The 21,558-nt window shown below is 40.3% G+C and overlaps 1 protein-coding gene across 1 annotated transcript in view; it reads right to left on the bottom strand.

Moving 5' to 3' along the window:
- syn2b (synapsin IIb) overlaps positions 1 to 17,215 on the bottom strand; it is a 106,549-nt gene extending 89,334 nt beyond the window's left edge. The window contains exon 1 of the mRNA XM_042506385.1: positions 16,212 to 17,215. Coding sequence (XP_042362319.1) covers positions 16,212 to 16,657 — 446 coding nt within the window. The 5' untranslated portion in view covers positions 16,658 to 17,215. The remainder of the gene's footprint in view (positions 1 to 16,211) is intronic.
- Positions 17,216 to 21,558: the final 4,343 nt, after the last annotated feature.

The following is a 21,558-nucleotide window of genomic DNA, read 5'->3' as shown; positions in this document are numbered from 1 at the left end:
ACAACATTGGCTGGTAAGACACAGCAACAGTCAATGTCTCCTCCACACAACCTTCTTTGCCATTGGTTGAGGCTGTGAATCTGCTGGCCAAAGTTGAACTCCATGCAATGCGAAGATGCAAATTTACTTTGCCACCAGTTGTTTTATTCACCCCCTCTCTTGCAATGGATGAAAGTAAATGGGAGGCAAATATTCACCAGTTAATTACATGGCTGTGACCGTGCCCTTATATGGCATTTTGAGGGAGACGATTTTGTGAATGCTAAAATCTCACAAACTCCTCTTGAATAGGCGGCACGCATCAGGCTGCAACAGGCAATTTACAACAAGTGTTTCCAGTGGAAACAGATTGGAGAGTCCGACTTGGAAGACTTTTACGAGCAAATCTCACAGAAAACTGTATGAGAGGTTTAGAATAAGATTATGATGCCTACAAAATGTTAAGTGGTAACTACATACAGCAAACAGTCATGTTGGTATTATGGCAAATAGGTACTAAAGTCAAGCCCTGATTTCTGTGAGTCTCGGGAAAATGTGTAGCACCATGAGCACTTTTAATAGGCGGCAACTCTCCACTAATGACAACAACAATGCTGTGTGTCAGCCTCTAAAATAAAAAAACAGTCTAATTAGTTTCCATGGCAACTAGGACAGAAGAGATAGACCATGTGTGTCTCTGTTAGACTGGAGAGAAAAACTGAATTTTTGAAGTTATGAAAGCAGTGAAAAACCATTGTTGTCAAGTCACTTTTTAAAAAATGTGTTTTTATACGAATCTCTTGTGTTTGTGTGAGAAAAAAACGTACCCCAGCTGCTGAACACTCTGTCCCTCATGATTTGAGTTCAATTTGGTCAAATAACAGGACAAACAATGAGGTTAAATGTCCCCTCACTTGGAGCAGAACTGTCAAGATAACATCTTGTGCTGCGTGTGTGACGTCAGAGATGCTGTAATTTTGTGCAGGAAGTTGGTCAGAACTTGTGTGATTAATCAGACACTATAACCATGCCTATACGCCTGAGGGCAGTCATACAACAAGTCATCCATCTTATAAATCCCATTAGGTAGGAATATATAATTAACACGTCAATTATGTAATGATGGAGTGTTGTGAAGAGAGGATAGCTACAGCCCCAACGCACGCTTACTGCATAGTGATATGAGCTCTTCAAAAAATCAATATTCTAAAAAGTGTATTTTTCATTTGTTGGAAATGTTATTTAAAGGTTCCAAAAGTCAAATTTAAATATGTTTATAATAGTGCTGGGCATAGATTAATTTTTTTAATCTAGATTAATCTCACTGCAATCCTGTAGTTAATCTAGATTAAAATTATAGATTTGAATTTTGCCAAAGACATTCAAAATAATATCTATCTATCTAAATGATGAAAATGCATCACAAACTGCTTGAGAAAGCTGTTCTACTATAATATTTGGTAAAGAAAAATAATGTTCCATAAAATTTACTTTGGTGTTTTTTTTATTTTGTTAAACACAGACATTTAGGAACACAGGTTCTGTCTCCATGTGGAAGAAGCTTTTTCCTGCTAACTGGAATGAACAGCAGAGGGTGCAGCCTCTGATAACATGACCCTAATTGAACTGTGGGCCTACATTAGAGGTCATGAAGAAGACCATTAACAGTCAGCAGCTTTGTGACACGGCTTGAGCCAATCAACTCCGGTCACTCAGGCAGACCAGCTTCCCCCTTGTTCACGCCCCCTCCGCGTAATTCGACCAGGTATACATCCGCGCTTAAACAACAAAGTGAAATTGGTGCCTTGCTCACTGTATAGACCCAACTTAGTGAATAGTTTATCGCGCGATAATTTCCTTATCGCGCGATAAGAATCCCGCGTTAACGCAGCACGTTAACGCCGTTAACGGCCCAGCACTAGTTTATAAACAATACAGCAAGTATTGGTCCTATAAATAAATAACAATAACATTAGAAATATTGTTATTATCAAAATCCTCAATCCACAAAAAAGGGAACACAGTCCATCTTTAAGAAACTGAGCCTTTAAATGAGCTGTAAGGACCTCTGTGAAGTTGTGTTGTCACAAATATACTATATAAAGGTAGAAACTGCCCCAACAGTGTTGTTAACAGTCATTCCAGGTTGAAACAATGGTGCAAGGACATAGAGAGATAGATGTATTAAGAGCTCTGGATACGGCACTAAACGCTGGGTCCCGTTCATTCCTATGAGAGCTGCTCAGTGGCGCATGAAAAGCCAAAATAGTTCATATGCCACATAATGAAATACAGGGCATCGTGTAAAAAATTGGCTTCTAAAGCTCAGCGCACATCCTTGGGGCCTGGGAGAGCACAGATGAGGAAGACCCGGAAACAGTGACCAGTCAAAGCAGACTTGGCTTTTTCAGGCGGGAGACTTAAAGTGCCAGGCGTTAAAACTGAGCAAATACGTGTACATTCAGGCTGACAGTATAAGAAAAATAAAGTGTTTTTTGAAATTAAAACATGTAAACATGTTCTAGTAGAGACCTCAAATAGAAGCATGAACCTGAAAATTAGCATAATATGGGACCTTTAATTACAGTAGCTCTCTCTGGTAGTTTGGCGGCTTAACCTTTAACAAGAATAAACATTCTTTTACACAAAACACCTATAGTATGTGGTGTAAAAATTACATTGTATTTAATAGCTGGCTACTTTGCTCAGCTGTAATTAAGTGTCAAGAAATTAGTTAAATAATTGTGTTTACATAATAGCTCTCTTTCCTCTGCTGGTGATATTATCACAGCAAGTGCCAACATTGCTCTCTGCTCACAGAAACACAGACTCATTCTTCTTATTCAGAAGCAAAAGGAAAGTGAGTAAAATGCATACTTGAGTCAGACTCTAGCTAAAGGATTTTTATTATGAGACATTATAAGTGTAATCACATCAGGCAGTTAATATGTACAGTAATAAAATATAACAGAAGTGCTTAAGCGAGATGTGAACAAAGAGTTGTAGATCTTGCTAACTTAACCACCCCTGCAGTTACAATTCATAGCTAGCTGGTCAATTTTTGTATTAAGAATTGAGCAGACACTTTCCTCTTGTTAAAAGAAAATTTTCAGCAGGAGCAGAAGAACACGTTCAAGGCTGCCCTTTCTGTAAGCACCTGCATTTTAGTTCCTGATTTATAGATCCCCTACTGTCCTCTGTAGCCACAGCCTGTTAAATATTGAGATGTAATTTTGCACTTCTTCCTGCATTGTAACAACTAGCCTAATAAAAATAATTGACAAAACAATCGTAACACAAGGACTTTTCTGGGGGCTTTCAGCTGTATTACACGGTCATGAGGTCATGAGGAGGTGGAGGTCACTCTGTTGTCATGGAGATGGAGATATTCTGCTGCTGGTTTCAGCTGGGTGTTCTGTTGCCAGTAGCAACCCCTATTGACTAACTTCTAACTAGCGACAGGCATCTTTTACCTTCTCCCCTGAAGCTGTTGTTGGAGCGTCATCTGTAAGCCCTCTTTTATTACAGCTGGTTTGTGATTGTTTACTTGTGATTTAAAAGAATTCAGTTTTTTTCTATAATCAGTTTACTACTAAACAGAAAGTATCTATACTAGCTGTTTGAAGCTTATGTGTTCCTAATGCGACTTTTTAAGTAACCATTGAAATATTCTTGGATTGGTATCAGCATTTTACTCATTTTACTTTTGCTCTTGTGGACTTAAGCATGCATTATGTAATTTCCGCTGCTATGGGTCTCTTAATCACAACAATACCAAAAGACAGAGTTTGATCACGTGAGGGCTCATGGCAGTTGACATAACACAGGCAAAAATCATGCATATAAGTTAATGTATTAATGTTTTATTCATGTTATGTTTATTACATAATTTTATTCTCATGAAATAGCCTCACAAATACTCTCAAATTACTCTTTAAATCATCAGTCAGAATGATGATTGATGATAATCAGACTTTGTGCAATAGTCTCACACAGTCGTATTGTTTTCTTTCCATTCACATTAGTCATAAGTCAGTAGAGTTCTTTAAAAATGCTTCAATAACATAACAAATCATGTCTGTATATATAATTTGAGTTTTTTCAAGGCTAACTACATTTGTTCATACTTGATCTTGTATTTTGTATTTCATGATCATGTGAAAATGAGATGGGAGACAATTAATTTTTAGTGTGTGAATGTAAAATTTTGATGATGTATTTGTGATATTTATTTCTCACACAGAGAAGCTAATTCTAAACTGCAAACATTTTTTGTGATCACATTAATGCTTCTTTTCTACCATATGTTTTCATGATTATTGAGGAGGATTATCTGTTGCCATAGCAACAGTGGACAATTTCACCAGAGGTTGTGATGCTGATTGGTCTCTTTTATGGCCCTCTTAGGGTATCTGTGAGCCTCATGCATAGTAACGGCTTTATCACCAGGATACTAGACTCAAAAACAACACCTGACACACAGACAAAACAGCAATGCATCAACACAATTCCTGTTTCTTTGTATTACTGTACAAACCACTGTTTACAGATGACCTTTTCAATGTGTTTTTAGTTGCAAACAGCAGAAAGTAAAGATCAGTCTGATGGTTCAGTCAGTCCATTGTAGCATCTATGATACAGACTGCCTCATCATTTCTAGTTTATCTTGGTTGATAAAGTTGAAGCTTCTTATTATAAAAGCCATGACTTCTACTGAACTCTAGTTTGCTTGGGTCTTCTTCTAAGACTGAACTATAGATTTAATAGAAGCATCTTGTATTATGACAGACTGAAAAGCGTTTGTGTAGCAGCTCTAAAAGATTCATCTGCACTAGTCTGCTGGTTAGTGCCTCCTCATCCTGAAGAGGCTATTTAATAGAAGAGGACTGAAGAGGTCTGTTTGTACAGTGCCCACAGACAATAATCAGACTAAAGGTCAAACTGCAACATCAGATTTACATTAAAAAAACAAACACTTTTGCATGATTAGTGATCGGTAATGTGCATCAAATGCACTCTGAGGTGCACCCCTTTTGTATATTAACTCTGCAAAATATTGAATTTGCAGCGAGTCAGTGTAGTATGATATCCTTGGATAAATATTTTGCCTGGCAGCTGTCTTAAATAGTTATATGGTAAGTAAATAAGTGCTGTCACAGTATCTGCCTCACTTGTGTATATTGCTGCTCATTCTGCCATTCATCCAGCCCATTTTTGTTCACTCCTTGTCAGCTTATCGTTGTTGCTTTGTTGCCTTGTTTCATGCCTCTGTGTTTGAGCCTCTGTTATCTTAATATTTACATGGACCTTAAGGCTACCTCTTGGCCTCAGTAGCTACCTGTATAGAACTGCCTGTAAGCCATGTCATCAATAAATCACTGAATTCATCCTGCAGCCTCCACGGTCTGCATTTGGCAGACCTTGGCATTGCCCTGCATAACCAGCTGCCAGAACTACAACAAATACATTTTATTCACTTATTCTTGCCAAGGCTTATACTTTTTGAGATGTTCTTGTACTTGAATTCACCTGTAATGTTTTGACAAAAGATTGCTTAACTAAACCAGATGTTTCTATTACCAAATTAAATCTGTAAAAGGATCTATAATATAGGTAAACTATTTTTTGGCGATCAACATTATATAAGCTTCCATTTAGACACATGTGTAAAGCATGCACATTACAAAATGTTAAGCGAGATATTACCTATTGAAATAAATAAAAAGAAGAAAACAATCCTGGCAAACAACACCACAAAATAACATTAGCATTGTATGGTATAATGAGTATATTAATGCCTGCTTAGCCTAAATTTACAACTGTTACAAATGAACAACAGTTTACAGTTTTACTGTATTTTTGAGTAGAACTTCATTGTTTTATTTATATTGCAAATTTCCAAATTACAATATATAGCAAATTTACAGATTGCAACAAGCTAAAACTTCTTCTAGCTAGAATTCCTTGAGTGTTGATTGTTGCAGATCTTTTTATCTTTTTATCCGGATCCAAATTATCCCCAGAGGTCTCATCCTCTCCAAATCAAACAGACCAGGTGATTGAAACTGTTATAAACACTGAATAAAAATGTTTCGCGTTACAAATCACTACATCTCTGATGTTGTTTGGCATCGGGAAGCTTGCCCACCAAATGCTTTTGTGTGCTAACGCCTTTTCTTTGCGAGTCAATGTGTGCTGACCTTTTTCTAATTCAGACATTCAGGAGGTTTTTACCGTGAGCCAATTATCCACAGTGGTCTCCTTCTTTCCAAAACAAACACATCCGGTGATTGCAACTGGTAACACAGAAAAAAGTAGCTTCACATTACAAATCATGTATTGCTGGTGTTGTTTGGCATGCTGTTGTAGGTGGCTTGTCCAAAACAAGCTAATGTATAGTCATCTTTTTTCTCAGATGACTTAAGATCCAGATGTTTCAAGTGGTTTTCACCGGAAGCCGAATTAGGTCTCTCCCTCTCCAAAAAAAATGGACCTGTTGTTTTAAACCGCTAGAAACGCTGAATTAAGCAGTTTCTACAGTGGTGGATGTGAAAACGTTAATAGCCCTATAGCCCTATCTAGAACCAGTGTTTGGTTTGTCCACTCTGGGCTACTGTAGAAACATGGCGTTGCATCATGGCGATCTCCATAAACAAGACTGTGCTCCCTGTAGATGTAAACGGCTCTTTCTGAAGTTACAAAAACACAACAGTTCCTATTTTCAGGTGATTATACACTAAAGAAAATAGAATTATTGCACCTTTAAAATATTTTCAAACAGCTTCTTGTTAGCTTTGTTTTGGCAACATTCACTTCACCATTCATTCAGACTATAATGTTAATGCTGCCTGCGGCTTCTCGGTTAGATTATATTATTTTGGAATAAAACCACTCGAGCTGTTTGGCTCTTTCTAGTTTAACAGTCGAGGTGTAAATTTATGGAGATGGTAGGCTACAGGCAGTAAGTGCTGTGCTTATCTAATTATCTTTACAAAATGTCTGCCACAGTGGAGAATAGGCAATGACAAAAACAGCACAGTCATGAAAAAGTAAAGGGACACAGACTGTTTACACAGAGTGGATATTTTACTTCCTGTGACATTTAAATTAGCCAAAAGGCTAACTGCTTTCCTTGACATATCTGCATATGGGTGATCTTTAGCCCCAACAAGCCACAGGAGTAAAAGCTCTTCTTAAAGCTGGTTATTAGTCACTTGGTATTGACACAGCCAGTGCCACAAATCTGCATTCACTAATAGTCTGGTCTCCTGGGAGCGAGCACAAGCCTTCTGTTTATCTAGGTACTCCTCACAGAGACAGTATGGAATACATAAACATATTAATTAAAATGCTAATCGTTAAAGCTGCATAATAAAACCAGAGCACAGTTCTACCATTCAGTAAAATATGAGAGTTCAAAGACTCTCAAGAATTCTCAATAAATTTTGACACCTAAGGGCTGTTTGTTTCTGAGATGCCCACCAAAAACAGTCTGTTTAAAATGAACAAATCCTCCAAACTAAACAGCATATATTGTTTTTCAGTGCAAAACAGCTTACATAATGGTTTTCTGATCAGACACTCAGTGCCTTACAAAACCGTTGCAAAACAAATTACAAAAATGTCAGAATAATTATACACATGACCACTTTCTGATCTGCCAGTTTGGTAAGGCACAATACTACTTGTTTAAGGCTAGGAGAAACATCTTATCTTGATAACCAAAGGTTAAGGTTCGGGATAGATTGGGCCATGTTTATTTGTGCTGCGCTAATAAATAATCTGTGAATTCAATTAATCTTTCAGTGCATAAAAAGTCCATAAATAGTGAAAAATTTCCATTCTAGTGCCTAGATGAGTGAGATGTAACTCGCACTCCTGTGAGAGACCTTTCTTATGCTAAGTTCACGCTACACAACTTTTCAGATCGCTGTATTGTTCGCACTACACAACTTGCTGTCTTGTAGTCGTTAGTCTGTTGTTTTCACACTACATGACTGACTGGTGACAGGGGGTCACACACTGCGAGATCTTTCACCAGGAGAAATCTGTGATGACTATGTCTGGTCTACAAACTATGTTTCGTCATGAAAACACACAAGAAGTGACAAGATAAATGAAGTAATACAATGTGCAAGACAGGACTTTGTGTTTCAGTGACATGAGTGTACAAAAAAAAGCCTGTTTTCACATCTTTACTTTTTTTGCCTTTTTTCCTTTACATGCTACAACAACTTTGGTTTGCAGTGTTGCAAATTCAACACATTCACTATAGTTTTGATTGTCACAGGCAACCCCTCCCTTAGGGTTCCCCACAACCTCTATCTTGGACTCTCATCAGCTCCTTTACGCTGCCTATTCAAGGTCGTAATGTCGTGCCATTATTTTACCTTGCTGTTCTTTATGAAAGGTACAATCGCAGAGAGGGGGGACAGAGTTGTCTTGGCAGAGGAGGTGGGAACAGCACTTGTGTAAAAGGGACAGTCGGCAGGACGGGACCAAAGACAGGGACGGGTGTGACATTTTGATGATGTGTTATGTGTGCGAACTGTGAGATGCAAAAAGTAGTTGTTAGCAGTTAGGCAGCAGCACGTCATAAACAAGTTTCATCACAGAAGTACCTTCTTTAACCTTTGATCATTAACCTTGTAAAGCCATCATGTCTTATTTTGAAAGCTTTAAGGTTACAAATTTTACCTTGGAGTTGTATCTGTGTCGTCCCTTGGGCTGAAAATGCTAAAGGTCTTGTTACAGCTGAGATGAACAAGACAACAAGAGGTCGAAACCAAGAGGACCTTATAAAGTCAACATGACATTGCCACCGACTGTAATAAGGTCAGCGCTGAGCCTGTGTGTGTGTGTGTGTATGTGTGTGTGTGTGTGTGTGTGTGTGTGTGTGTTTGTGTGTGTGTGTACAAGTAGCTGTGAACCATAATGGCACCAATAATTCCTAATAATGGGAATAAAGTCCAAACTACATCCAACAGAAATTACAAGCACCTTTGAAAACAAAGTGCTCTGTTGGTGGTTATATTGTATGTACTGCGCTGTATGTAGGTGTGTTGTGAGAAAGTGTATTTAGAGTCAATATTTCTAGCAAATAACCTTTAACAATGAACTGCTTTATTCCCAAACCACAGTTTTATAGTAAACTTAGTCAGAAGAGATGAGCAACAGCATACCACCAAATATGCTGAATTCTGTGTGAAAACACTTTTCCCTGTCGTGTATAATTAGATGCAAGAAAATAGAAACACAGCATGCAGGTGCTTGTAAATTTGTGTGTCTGTGTGTGTGTGAGAGAGAGAGAGAGAGAGAGAGAGAGAGAGAGAGAAAGAGAAAGAGAGAGAGAGAGAGCGAGAGTGATGTTGATGGAAGTATACGCAGCTCCACCTCACCACCTGCTCTCTCTGTGTACTCCTGTCTCTGCTGCTGATGGAGAAAATTACTAAGACTTTTTTTAGACCTATGCATGAATGCAAGCGCAGTGAGATACACAAAATTAAAAGAGATCATTTTCATGTTCATTTTCAGGTTCATTCTTGGGTTTTGGGTTTGTACTAGAACATGTTGTTTACATGCTTTAATGTTCAAAAACACTATTTTGCTTATAGCGTCTGTGCTGGAACACCTTCTGTCTATGCCTGTTTACACCTGGTATTAAAATGTGTATTGGGTGACCCAATCACAAGTGAACAGCGCTGAATACAAGTGAAAACAACCACAAGAACACATTGTGATGCGATTACTCACACCATTTTCCCAGGTGGTCTAGAACGCATTTGATCCCACATGATCACACGTAGTTTGTAGTGTAAACGCTAGTGTGTCCTGATGCATCCCCGACACAGACTACAGAATTAATGAGGGAAGTATTGGTTGTTTTGGTGACCATGATAACGCTCTTGCCCATTTTATGATGAGCTGGAGTCAGTGTTGGGTGACTGTCCATTGTTTTGTCCTATGGAAAGAGATGTGCTGAATTCTACTGACTGCAATATCTCCAGTTGTACCAACACAAGAGCTAACTTGACAAGCAAGCACCTAGCTAGTGTGGATGTAATAACCATGCGCGGAGCCCTTTGACTTTCTGGTGTAAGTGACATAGCCACTGATGAAATCTGAACACAAGTGATCATCTGGAAATGCATGATAGACACAGGTGAGAATGTGTCTTGGCTGTGCACTTGTGTTGAAATCACTAAAATGCATGTTATACCAAGTATAAACAGGCTCTCTGAGAGTGTCTGTCTCTTTAATTGCTCTTCCCCAAAAATCCCTGCTGTAATTAGTCGGTAATTCTGGCTTTTCATATCTCTGCACTGGCACTGCAAGCTGGTAATGGCTGAATTTGAGAATAGCAGCACTTTCTATTCTGAAAAATCACTAATAAAAGCTTCAAAGGAAAATCGTCACGTTCAGACATGTTACAGCAGGAATATTATATCAGCAACCAAGATTACATGGCTCCCTGCTGTTAGCATGTAGCTACATGTAGCAGTGTGCAAGCTTTCATGTCCAGACTTGTAGTAGCTAGCAGGGGACAAATGACCATATAAAGAAAATCCATCATGATCTCACGTCATCTTGTGTCAAAGGTAGAGAAAACAGTTGGAAACAGGAGTACTTTCACCAACATTTAACAACGATTATCAAAATCTACGCTTGCTCTATGCTTGCTTGCTCACTTGTCTTCCTCAGTGTTTATTAATTTATTGTAAGTCAAATGAACGTACCTTAACTGAGTTGATGATCGCTGCCACATTTTGCAAATTTTTACAACCTGTCAAGCATCTGACCACAAATCTAACACAAAAATACTCTACAGTACAACAACAATTTAAAATGCACGAAGACCAAACCTAACTAAGCTCAACATAACTTCAGTGCCTGACGATAAAGTGTGTGTCGCTGTTAGCTAGCTAGCAAGCTAACATCGTCATCGTTTGCGATAAATTATTACAGACTTAACCCAATAAACAAACTGATGGCTTATACTGACAACGGTATAGTGGCAGTGGAAAAATACACATGTATGTTTGTACAAGGCTTTTGTGTTTACAGCGGCAGTCGGTCAACATGTCATCAGTCTGAAGCGTGTTTACGGTTCTGCCCCTTGTGCTATGTTGTCGAAATGGCAACCATTAAGGGTGAGAAGTGTCAAACGTTTCACTCCCAACTTCTCAGTTATTTTGCACCATCTGGGTACTTGTAGTGTGCTGCATTTTGCCATATTTTCCAGTGTGAATGCACTTTATATGCACTCAAAATAGAAAGTATGAGTACAAAACTATGCAGTTCAAAGTGAGAGTATTACAAACGGTCTGAAGCGTGAGGTTTTTGCTCTCTTTTACCTGCTAGGCTCATTATTTTTAACTTTGGCCACGTTTACTATGAACATAGGACATTGTGACAGTACATATATGACAGAAAATAAGGAAAAGCATGATAGGTCCCCACTGATGCTCAGTAACGTTCTTGTTTAAATTCAATGCAGGTTGTTATCACACTAAAAAATGTGAGAGAGTCCATAAAAACAGCACGTTTCTACTGTGCGACCACAGGAATCAAAATAAGCCCATCAGAAACATGGTGTATTTTTTCCTCTTATTTTTTAGTTTTTATGCTTCCTAGTCAGTTTGCGAGGAAACGGCGCACTAGGAATAGCTGATTAAAAGAACATTTACACCCCCCGCTGCTTCTGTGAGGTTATTTCAAATGTTTTTACTTGTTGGCTGATCAGTTTGCTCTCAAATACCAACCAGTTTAATCTCGAGCTCTAACTGCAGGGCAGTTGGGTGACATTCACCATCAACCTCTGATCGTCGGCGAACTGTGCGTCAACGGGCAGTCAAATCACCAAAACCCCCGGTATGAGTCATGTGTAAAAGGCAACAGTCTAAAATAATCTCCTCTGATGGGTACTTATGCAATATAGGTGATAAATATGCTCACTGTTACTCAGGCACAAACTGCAGAGTAAAAACTCAATAGATGAACATAGAGATAAAGAAAAGCAGAGCATAAAGAGTCGGAGAGAGAGATGCACAGAGATATAGAGAGCAAAGGAAAGAGAGCAGATGTGGCCTTTGGGCTGAAACTGCTGAATCACCACGTCTCTTCTCATTACTTCATCACATCAGGAACCCGGAGCACTTTCTCTGGAGCCACACACACACACACACACAGACACTGTCATGATAAAAGGCAGGCAGAGAGAAGCAAGGAGAAAAGAGGCGGAGAAAACCACACAGAGAGAAGGGGTGAGACAAACAGGAAAGAGCATCACATAGACAACCAATAAAGGGAGATTCCCAGATCTTCTTCTGTCCTCCTTAATCCTCCTCTCACTACCAATATCACCTTGAAAGGCCCTGGAGGACACAGTCTCTTCCCTCTGACCACCTCTTTGGCTCCAGTCTGTTACATAAGGACTACATGAGGCCACACATGCGCACGCATTTTGAATTGCCTCCAAAATGCATTCACTCTTTCATCTCGCTGCTTTATTGCCGGAGTCCCATTGTGGTCTTTTTTTGTGGCACAGTCGGAGTAGGCCATTATAGCGGTACAGTCAATATCTCAGAGCGAAGAGAATGAGAGAAAGTCATGACACCTGTAGTTGCTTATGTAACTGCCTACTAGTGCTTTAAAAGGGATGCCAGAGTTTTTTAGAGTTGTGGCACGTTTTTGACTGCATGTCTAGTTTCCATGTCTATTTCAAAAAGCAAAGTTTAGATGGGTTTAGAGAGGGAAGTTCAATTAAGGGAAAGGGAGTAGTGTAATTTCAGGAAAATGTAAATGAAGGGACTAAAAAAAAAGACAAACAGCAAGAGACAATAAAAGCTTCAATACTTCTTACTATCATCTGCTTCAAACACATCAACAAAACTACTGTGAGGAATATGTAATATGGTGTTTTAGTTAATTGTAATTGACAGGTTGAAATGAGCATTATTAATTGCTTGTCCTTCCTTTTTAGCCTTCAAATCAATCCGTTGATCAGACATTGCTTGTCATTCATCAGTGTGGGTGTAAAATGGCCCTGTTTGTACTGATTCTTAGATGACAAGTGGTCTGGTGCTCAGCAGTTTATTATGGTAAGATGAATTGATTGATTCATAGAAACTTCTTATGTACAAAATGTGCTTCAGCCTGGTTCCACTTCCAGGGCATTATAAAATGCTTGGTCAGTGGCCCTCCGTGTCAAAAACAGAAGCTCAATGGACCCTTTAGCGTCTATATGAGACGCAGCTGGCTTTTAATCAACTCTAACGTAAACCCGTTCACATCATTGTGAGACGTTCGGAACAACAGACGAGGTATAAAGAGAGAGAAAGATTGCGGTGAGTGGGTCCACCCAGCAGTGGCGCTTCCAGCACATTTGGTGTCCTTGTCAAGCTTCCCCACTGGCTTTAGGCTGATACTATCCATCAAAAACTTAAAAATTATTTTTGTGTCAATGTCAAAAGAAAAGTCTGTCCTCTCATTTCTGACTAACAGAGTATAGCCTCCGTGTGAGCGACATACAAAATCTTTACAGAGAAGGGCTTTCTGTTTTCTAAGATATATTACTGAGAGTCTCGGGCCCCGCTCTTTGCTGAGTGGAAAATCAATAACATTTAGCAGAAGGCCTCTGTGGCCAAGATGCTTTAAGGGAAGCTCTGTCTGCAAGTGCCCCCCCCCCCCCAAAGAATCAACATTAATATTTATGTTGAGCTCTCTGGATGAAATATTGTTTACAAACAAAATGGGAGGACTTCAGGAAATAATGCCAGTGAAGTTGCAAATTCATTGCATTACATTTCTTAAATGATAAATCACATTACTCACTTGGCATGCTTATTCTGCAACAAACTAGAGTTTGTATTAAGAATTAATAAACTTTTCTGGTAAGGACGAGGACAAAGATTTGGCAGAAAAACACCCAAACATGTATTTCTACACTGGCTACATCTCGACATTGTGTTTTACAGCATTTACCCAGCACACATGAATTAGCAATCACTGCAGACTCTCTTAATACCTGCAGTGTATCTATGCCCCGTACGCGTTTCACAATGAGAGTAATCATTGTCTCCTCTTTGTAAAACAACAGTTCATCATGTAAGTCAAACTACATCATTTGCGGTGGTTACAAATCACTTTGAATGACTGTCATAGGCCACAAAAGACTTTAGCAACACAGGCTGCAGTGATTTTAGAAGGCAACAATGTGGTTGTAGAAGGCAGCTGCTGTGTCGGAATAAACTCATAAGTGTTTATTTGTTTTCTATGTACAGGAGCTGGCACTTGTTCATGTCTTCAGCAGGTGCAAGGAGGTAGTAAACACAAACCTGTCTAAATCTATTTCCATTTAGATTTTATAGTTTACAGTCTGAAGACTCAGAGTCTGAAAAAGCATTATGTGTCCACATATATATGCAAAAAGCAGCATGCATTCAACAGTGTCTGACATTCAAACCTCACTTCATCATGAAGGTGGCAGCCATCCAATCATAAGCCACTATAAAACACTCACAGGGAGAGATGCAGGATTACCACAATGTGGAGCTGCCCATCACATTCAGAGAGTACAGTGTGGTGGAACCTCAGCACTGATGCATGTATCCACACATGCATAATGCACCGCTATAGAGATAATCCTGCGCTGGAGATAAAGTCTGCTGCACTAAACACTGAAAAACATTCTGTCTTTTTTATGTATCAGTGTCTGTAACTCAGATGTTACTTTATCAGTGTTACATGCTACCACTTTGTTTCAAAGCAAATGCCAGTAATACAGATAGGAGTATAGAAAGAAAGTAATTTGCCATTGGAACACTAAAGAGAATGGATTTTGTGCCAAAATCGGGTAATAGGACATTGCATTTTCAAGCTGCATTTGCATTTTACATTTTGCAGACACTTAAATCTCCATTTCAGACACCTTCAATGACAAAATCCCAAGAGGAATGCATTCAGATTCTCTCTGGGCAACAGAGCATGTTTAATTATATTTGTCAAGGATTTATTGTACTGGAAATGGAAATGACTTTTTTTAAAATCTATATGCTACTATCAAAATGCATTTTCAAAAGCAAAAATATCCATGTAGGTGTGGACTAGGCCTTACTCAAAAGCTGGAGCTTTTGACCAGATCATACAGTCTTCCTCTACGGATGGAGTCTCCAGATGTTCAAACTTTAATGATTTGGAGCCCTTTCGAAGCTTAATTGACACTTTATTCTTGACCTTGGAAAGAGTTAAATATTTAACTCAAGGTCCACTTACTTGCTTGTATTGCTATGCTTTTGTCCATATCACATCAGTTTTTGTCCGTAACAGTAAACACACTTAGTTTTATGTGGGATCCACAATGATTACCACAACACTCCAGAACGTCCATTAAATTGAAAAGGTCAAAAGTGTCGCCACTTTGTCACACAGTGGCCAATACAGGGCTGACAAGATGAAACCACAGCGAGATAATGACAGCAATGAACAGCTGTAAAATCCATCATCACCATCCATACAGAAAAACCTTTATAGCCTGAAAATATGATTCTGCAGAAACAGAAAGCAGCAAGTGGGATAGCGAACATTATTACAGTCCCGAGGGTTTACATTTCACTTGTGTTTGTGATGTTTTATTCAGAGCTACATGCCCGTTTATGACAGTGTATAATGTATGAGTTCATAGCATAAAGATAATATCCTGGTAGCCAACTTGTGCAGTCAAGGGATGGAAACACTTACTCATAGCTCTCAAACACACAGATATTAGCATAAGCATGCGCGCACATGGCATCATAAAGGTTCACATAAACACAAAAACAGAGGCAGGTGACAGCACTGGGTGGTGGGTTGTGTGAATCCAAACCCCAGAGAAAAGGCTGTCTGTTTAGATTAATAGAGCTGTTGCTATTTTGGGAACAGCTTTAGTTAGAGAAGAGAAAACATTTAAATACAAAGACAGAAGACAAACAAAAAGGGTTTAAGGATTAATTTCAGGATTTGAGTCAGATTAAAATCAATCGTGATTACACATGTCAGTCCGCCAATGCACCCACACTTAAGTTTTCAAATTGGCAGTAAATCATGATCCCTCTGGCTGACTGAAACTCAAATATTTTTCACACCGAATCTGAAGAACGTCCCAAAAAAATCAGAAACAGCTTGCCTACTAACACAACCACCCAACTTCCCATCAGTCATTTGGCCAACACTCAACCCATCATTATGCATCTTACCACTCATGCTGGGGCTCATCAATGACCAACAGGATCTTGAACTTCTTGGAAAGTGAGGGAGACGGAGCTGATTGCTCCACAAACCCGGCGGCGGACGCAGCCGTCTGTTTGACCACGTTGGTGATGGAGCTGAAGGAGCTGAAGAAGCCCGAGGAACCGCCAGAAGAGGAGGAGGACTGGGCCTGCTGAGGCTGCTGAGCCGGCTGGTTCAGACGCCGCTCCTGTGCCGCGGGGGAGCTGGCGGGAGCCTGGGCCGGTGCTGGAGCTTTGGTCGGAGACAGGGCAGGAGCGGACGCCGTTGCTGGGGGTGCACCTTGCTGGGAAGGCGAGGTGGCGGTGGGGGGAGGAGGAGCAGGTGGGTCAGGCCTCTGGAGGTCTGTCATGTAGCCGTTGGGCAGGTTGGACATGAAGCTGCTGTCAGAGAGACGGCGTCGGAGGAAGTTCATGATTGCGGTCGAAAGGTTGGTCGGTTAGTTGCTCTCCAAGTATTTTTCTTTTTGAATGGAGTGAAAGCAGAGGTGGTCACAGAGAGACACACTGATCAGAGGTTAGATGAATGACAGAGGGCAAATCAGTCCGAATGATCGACGGGTGCGTGACGGAGAGCTACTTCTGAGTTGGAGGAATGGAGAGAAGGAAGGAAGGAAAAGGATGTATGAAGCAATGGATACAGCTCTGGTCCAGTCTTCAAGAGACCGCTCTCCAAAGCGCAGCTTAGCCAGCAAAACAGCGTGCGTGCATGTGATGTTCCTCCTCCTGAGCCTCACGCCTCCTCACAAATGCGTTTGTGTGACGCGTGAGAGAGTGTGTGTCCAAGAGAGAGAGGTGTGGTGTCGCCCCCTTCGGTGAGGTGCAGGTGCTTTCCCCCCTCTGCTCTGCCGTCCTGCCTCCTGAGCTGCTGTGAGCTGAATGCGCTCAAGAGATGCTGCTCTCTCTGCTTATCTCCCCCCTTTCACTCTGCCCTTTCGCTCTCGCTCGCTCGCTCACTCCCTTGCTCGGCACGCTCACTGGCAGTCCCCCCTTCCCCCGCCCTTCGCCTCCTCCTCTCTCCTGTCATCATCCTCCTACATCACAGGCTACGTGTGCTTGTGTCGTGCTGCAGCCTTGTAGCGCTGCGTGCCGTGTGCAGCCACTAGAAGGGGTTTCCTGCGAGCGCGCATAAGGTGGAGTTCAGGGATGGAAACACCATCCACCCTGCTCTGCAAGCTCCACCTCCTTCTTCTTCTTCTGCCATCCTTCCATCCATCTTTCCAACCTCATTCTCAACCTGTCTTCCCTTCATCCTGCCACTGTGGGCTCGTGTATGTGACCGTGCCGACACATTTTCTAGTGGATTCATTCTCGTAGAGCTGGAAAAATCCCCCCACCCCCATCTACCCTCTGAGAGTACGCTTATACCAATACTTAGCCATTAAAAGCGTGTGGCATAGTGGAGGGCACGGTTTATTTGTAATTCAAACTGCTCTGGGTAGAGAACAGCAGGGAAACAGAGAAAGGACGAGAGGCGAAGGACAGAGATTCATTGTTCTCTCATGGTTTCTATTGACTGATTTAATCAGTCAAATGATTCCCTCTAGTGAAACGTGTTGCTCCTCACTAATGTGTGCTGTTGTGCAGCCTAAGGAAGCAGCACATGGTGATGGTGGTGTTCACTCAAGCAATGCAAGGAGACTGCATACTGATATGTATGACTTTAGATGTACCTCTTTTGATCTCTGTAATAGGATCATTAATATTGCAGTAGGATTTTCTCAGTGTTTTTGTCTAAAGGGATAGTTCAACACAAATGAATGATACATGTTTTTTTTCTTTTACCTGTAGTGCCGTTTATCAATCTAGATTGTTTTGGTGTGAGGTGTTGAGTGTTTGGAGATATGGGCCTTAGAGATGACCGCCTTCTTTCCAATATAATTGAACCACATGGCGCAGTGGCTTGTGTTGCTCAAAGAGCCAAAAGAAAAAAACATTTGAAAAAAACTCAGCAACAATATCTCTTTCCAGAAATTCTGACCCAGTTACTCAAAATAATCCACAGACCTTGTTGTGGGCCGTTTTTATGTAGGAACTAGTTCCTTTCTACCGAACTACACCAGCAAATCGAATCACTGCACAGAAGGAAGTGTGCATCTTCTCTTGGACGAGAAGATTATGCCTGTGACAATGCAATACGTAAACATCAATGGCATCCTCCTTGGATGAGCTGTAACATTATCTTGGTCAATGTTGCTGAATAAACTGGCTGGATCAATAAATCAATTTAATTAGCGAGAATCCAATATTATCGATGCAAAGTGGAAACATCAACACATATCATCATACACCTTTATTTTGAAATTCCTATGGCACGTCTGTGTCACCATTTCTGTCGATCATACCTTCTTCCTAAACATTCAAAAAGTGCTGACGGTCTAATGCCGGGCAGGCAATGTCAAGCAGCCTAAAAAAGACAATAAGGATACTTACTGATATGGTCTCAAATTGATGAAAAGCCCCTGATTTGAATCAAATCCAAATTATATCATGGCATACTTTATAGTATGGAAGAAAAAAAGTATCTTTGTCCAAAGAATCAATATAATGTTGTATCATAGTGAAACTTATGATTTACATCTTCCTTTTGTGCAGCGATGGGTGTAGTTTGGTAGAATTGTCATCTAGTTCCATTATATTAGCGAGAAAGCAGACATCTCTATGGCAACTCACACCAAAACTAAAAATAACTGAAAAATAACAACAGGTAAGAGGAAAAATAGTAGTTTTTTGATTTTGGAGTGACCTATCCCTGTAAAGGCATTATTTTTAGCATCAGCATGTAAAGACACAATTTCCGAAGCCAAATGCAAATAAAATATTTCTGCATCCGTTTAGCATGCAAATCCAAATCGACCTCCTAGCAAAATACAGAAAAACGTGGATGATAAATCACAAACTCAAATACATACACTCCTTTGAGTTAAAGCCAAGATACAGTTTCTTTTCTACACCGCTTAATGCGTCACACTCTTTGTTTTCATGTCTCTTCCACTTCTTATTCTTTCACAAACATCTCCTCTCTATGCCTGGCTTCATTATGCAGGCACTATTTCAGGGCATGAGAAGAGCACTTCTCCTAAATGCCAGCAGCAGGCTGCGTCCGCACTGTTTGCTGCTAGAAGCTTTACTTCAGAAAAAAAAACATCCAGACGATGACAGGACAAAAGAGGGAGAAAGGAGATTATTCAAGCGGGAAGAAAATCCCACACACGTCTGAACTGCACGAAGGAGAACATAAGGACTGCAGTGGAAGAAAATATAGACGCACATGACTTCCATCTTGTCTTCAATAAGCAATTATTCCTTAAAGGATGTTAAGTGCTCACTAATTTAGAAATATTCCCCAATCCATTTATTAGATTTGAATACTCATTCAGCATCAAGCGTTGAGATTTCTGGAACAGCTTTAAATACAAATTTGGTTTGCACTGACACTATCTCAATTGATGGAAATGTATTCCTTGACCTTTATGTCATTGAAGAGCTGCTTTTCAGCTGTACTCTAAACCACTCAAATGGCCATATCTCTGAAACTCAGAGATATTTTTTGAGATAATCGTAATTTGGGGTATTTTACACATGTGGGGAGCTAGTGCTGTATAGATCACAGCACAACATTGCAACATATTCCATCAGTCACCGTTTTATTCACCCCTTATGTTTAGAGTTTAATGGCTAAACATCACACGGCCACAGAGACGTGGACTGTGCTTTTAAATCTATTAAAGACAAATGCCTCAAGGGTGCAAATTTATATGAAGTGCAGGATGACACAAATGTGCTGATGACAGAAAAAAAAGGGGAACCCACTTTTCGTATCATAAAAAATGTCCAAAGAGACATGACAGCACATAAATTGTTCTTTAGACTCAAGCAATACAGCAGTAAAGTCAAGTACAGTGTTGTAAAAATATGAATAAATCGACCTGCGTTCAGTCCTCAAAAGAGTTCCTTTTTTTTGCACAACATGCACATTTGTAGTCACGATGTGTCAAGCCCAGTGAGGGGGGGGGGGTCGTGTTTAGTCAACCAGAACAGAGCCGAGTGAGTCACAGAGCTGCAGTGTGAACTGTGGCGACATCCTAAGCTCATCCTGGCCTACATGTTTCATGACACACATACACAACACATAACACATTTCCAAACAGCCATTATATAATACTTGTGTGCATGAAATCTCGCAGACGACTGAGCCAAAGATTAAAGAGCAGCAGTTTGTGCATTAGAAGACAAACTCTGGAATCTATAGCAGAAATAGTCTCCTTCTAAAACAGAGGTATCCTGACTGAAAATGATGATGGCCCCTGGACCTTACTCACCTCTACTCCTTTGACCTTAGTGTGTATTTTTAAGTATTGTGTAGCTACAGAAAAGCTGAGAGGAGAGCGTGATATGTTCTGCCTTGTGTTGTTGCGTTGGAGGGAACACTGAAAGAATACACAAACAGCAGATCCACAATGCCAGGAGCATCACTCAGCTGTCAACACATGCGCACATATACGACACGCAAATACACATGCCCATACACACACAAATACACACATGCTGGCATGTACACAAAAACACAGATACAAACACATTCAGCTTTCTCTCTGTTGTGTGGGAAGGTATTGAAGTGGTAGATGACTACAAATATTTAGGGACAATAATAGATGCCAAACTGACATGGAATTTAAACACAGATGCTATCTATGAGAAAGGTTTGCACTGTCTATATTTCATGCATAAACTGACAGTTCAGAGTGGACAGAAATACTCTGAACCTCCACCTCTTGGTTGCTTGGTACAATTTACCGTAACGTAGCTGACGCTGTGCCGTTAAAGAGTTGAAATAATCCCACACCGGCAGTAAAGCAACTCGACTCTGTTATCGAACCCGTTAATAACGGTTGGGTGACGATAGCCATGTGTTGCTAACAGTTATTCCTGTTAGCATGTGTGTGTGACTCTGTCACGGGTGCAGCAGTAATGTCATCATAAACAGAAAGAGACAATATGCTGCATGCAGCTCTACAATGAAATGAGATTTTACCCGTTTTAAATAGTCAGAGTTGTGGTGATGGGACAAAATTGTCGCACTAAATTCACGAGGACTGGTTAAAATTACATGAATTGTTGTGACTGCAACATCTCAAAATCATAGAAGGACTGGCATGTCAATGACATTGGTGGCCAGTGGCCAGCTGGGAACCAGGCAGATTATTTTTGTCGACTAGCACTGCGCTGTTGATGATATGAGGTGAATAGGTCTATTATATTAAAGAGATGCCCTATTGCTGATATTTGTTATTTTGGGTGCAGGTAATGTTGTTAT

The sequence above is a fragment of the Plectropomus leopardus genome, chromosome 2 (genome assembly GCF_008729295.1).
Source record: "Plectropomus leopardus isolate mb chromosome 2, YSFRI_Pleo_2.0, whole genome shotgun sequence".
NCBI classification, from domain to species: Eukaryota; Metazoa; Chordata; class Actinopteri; order Perciformes; family Serranidae; genus Plectropomus; species Plectropomus leopardus.
This window is presented reverse-complemented; position numbering and strand designations above follow the sequence as displayed.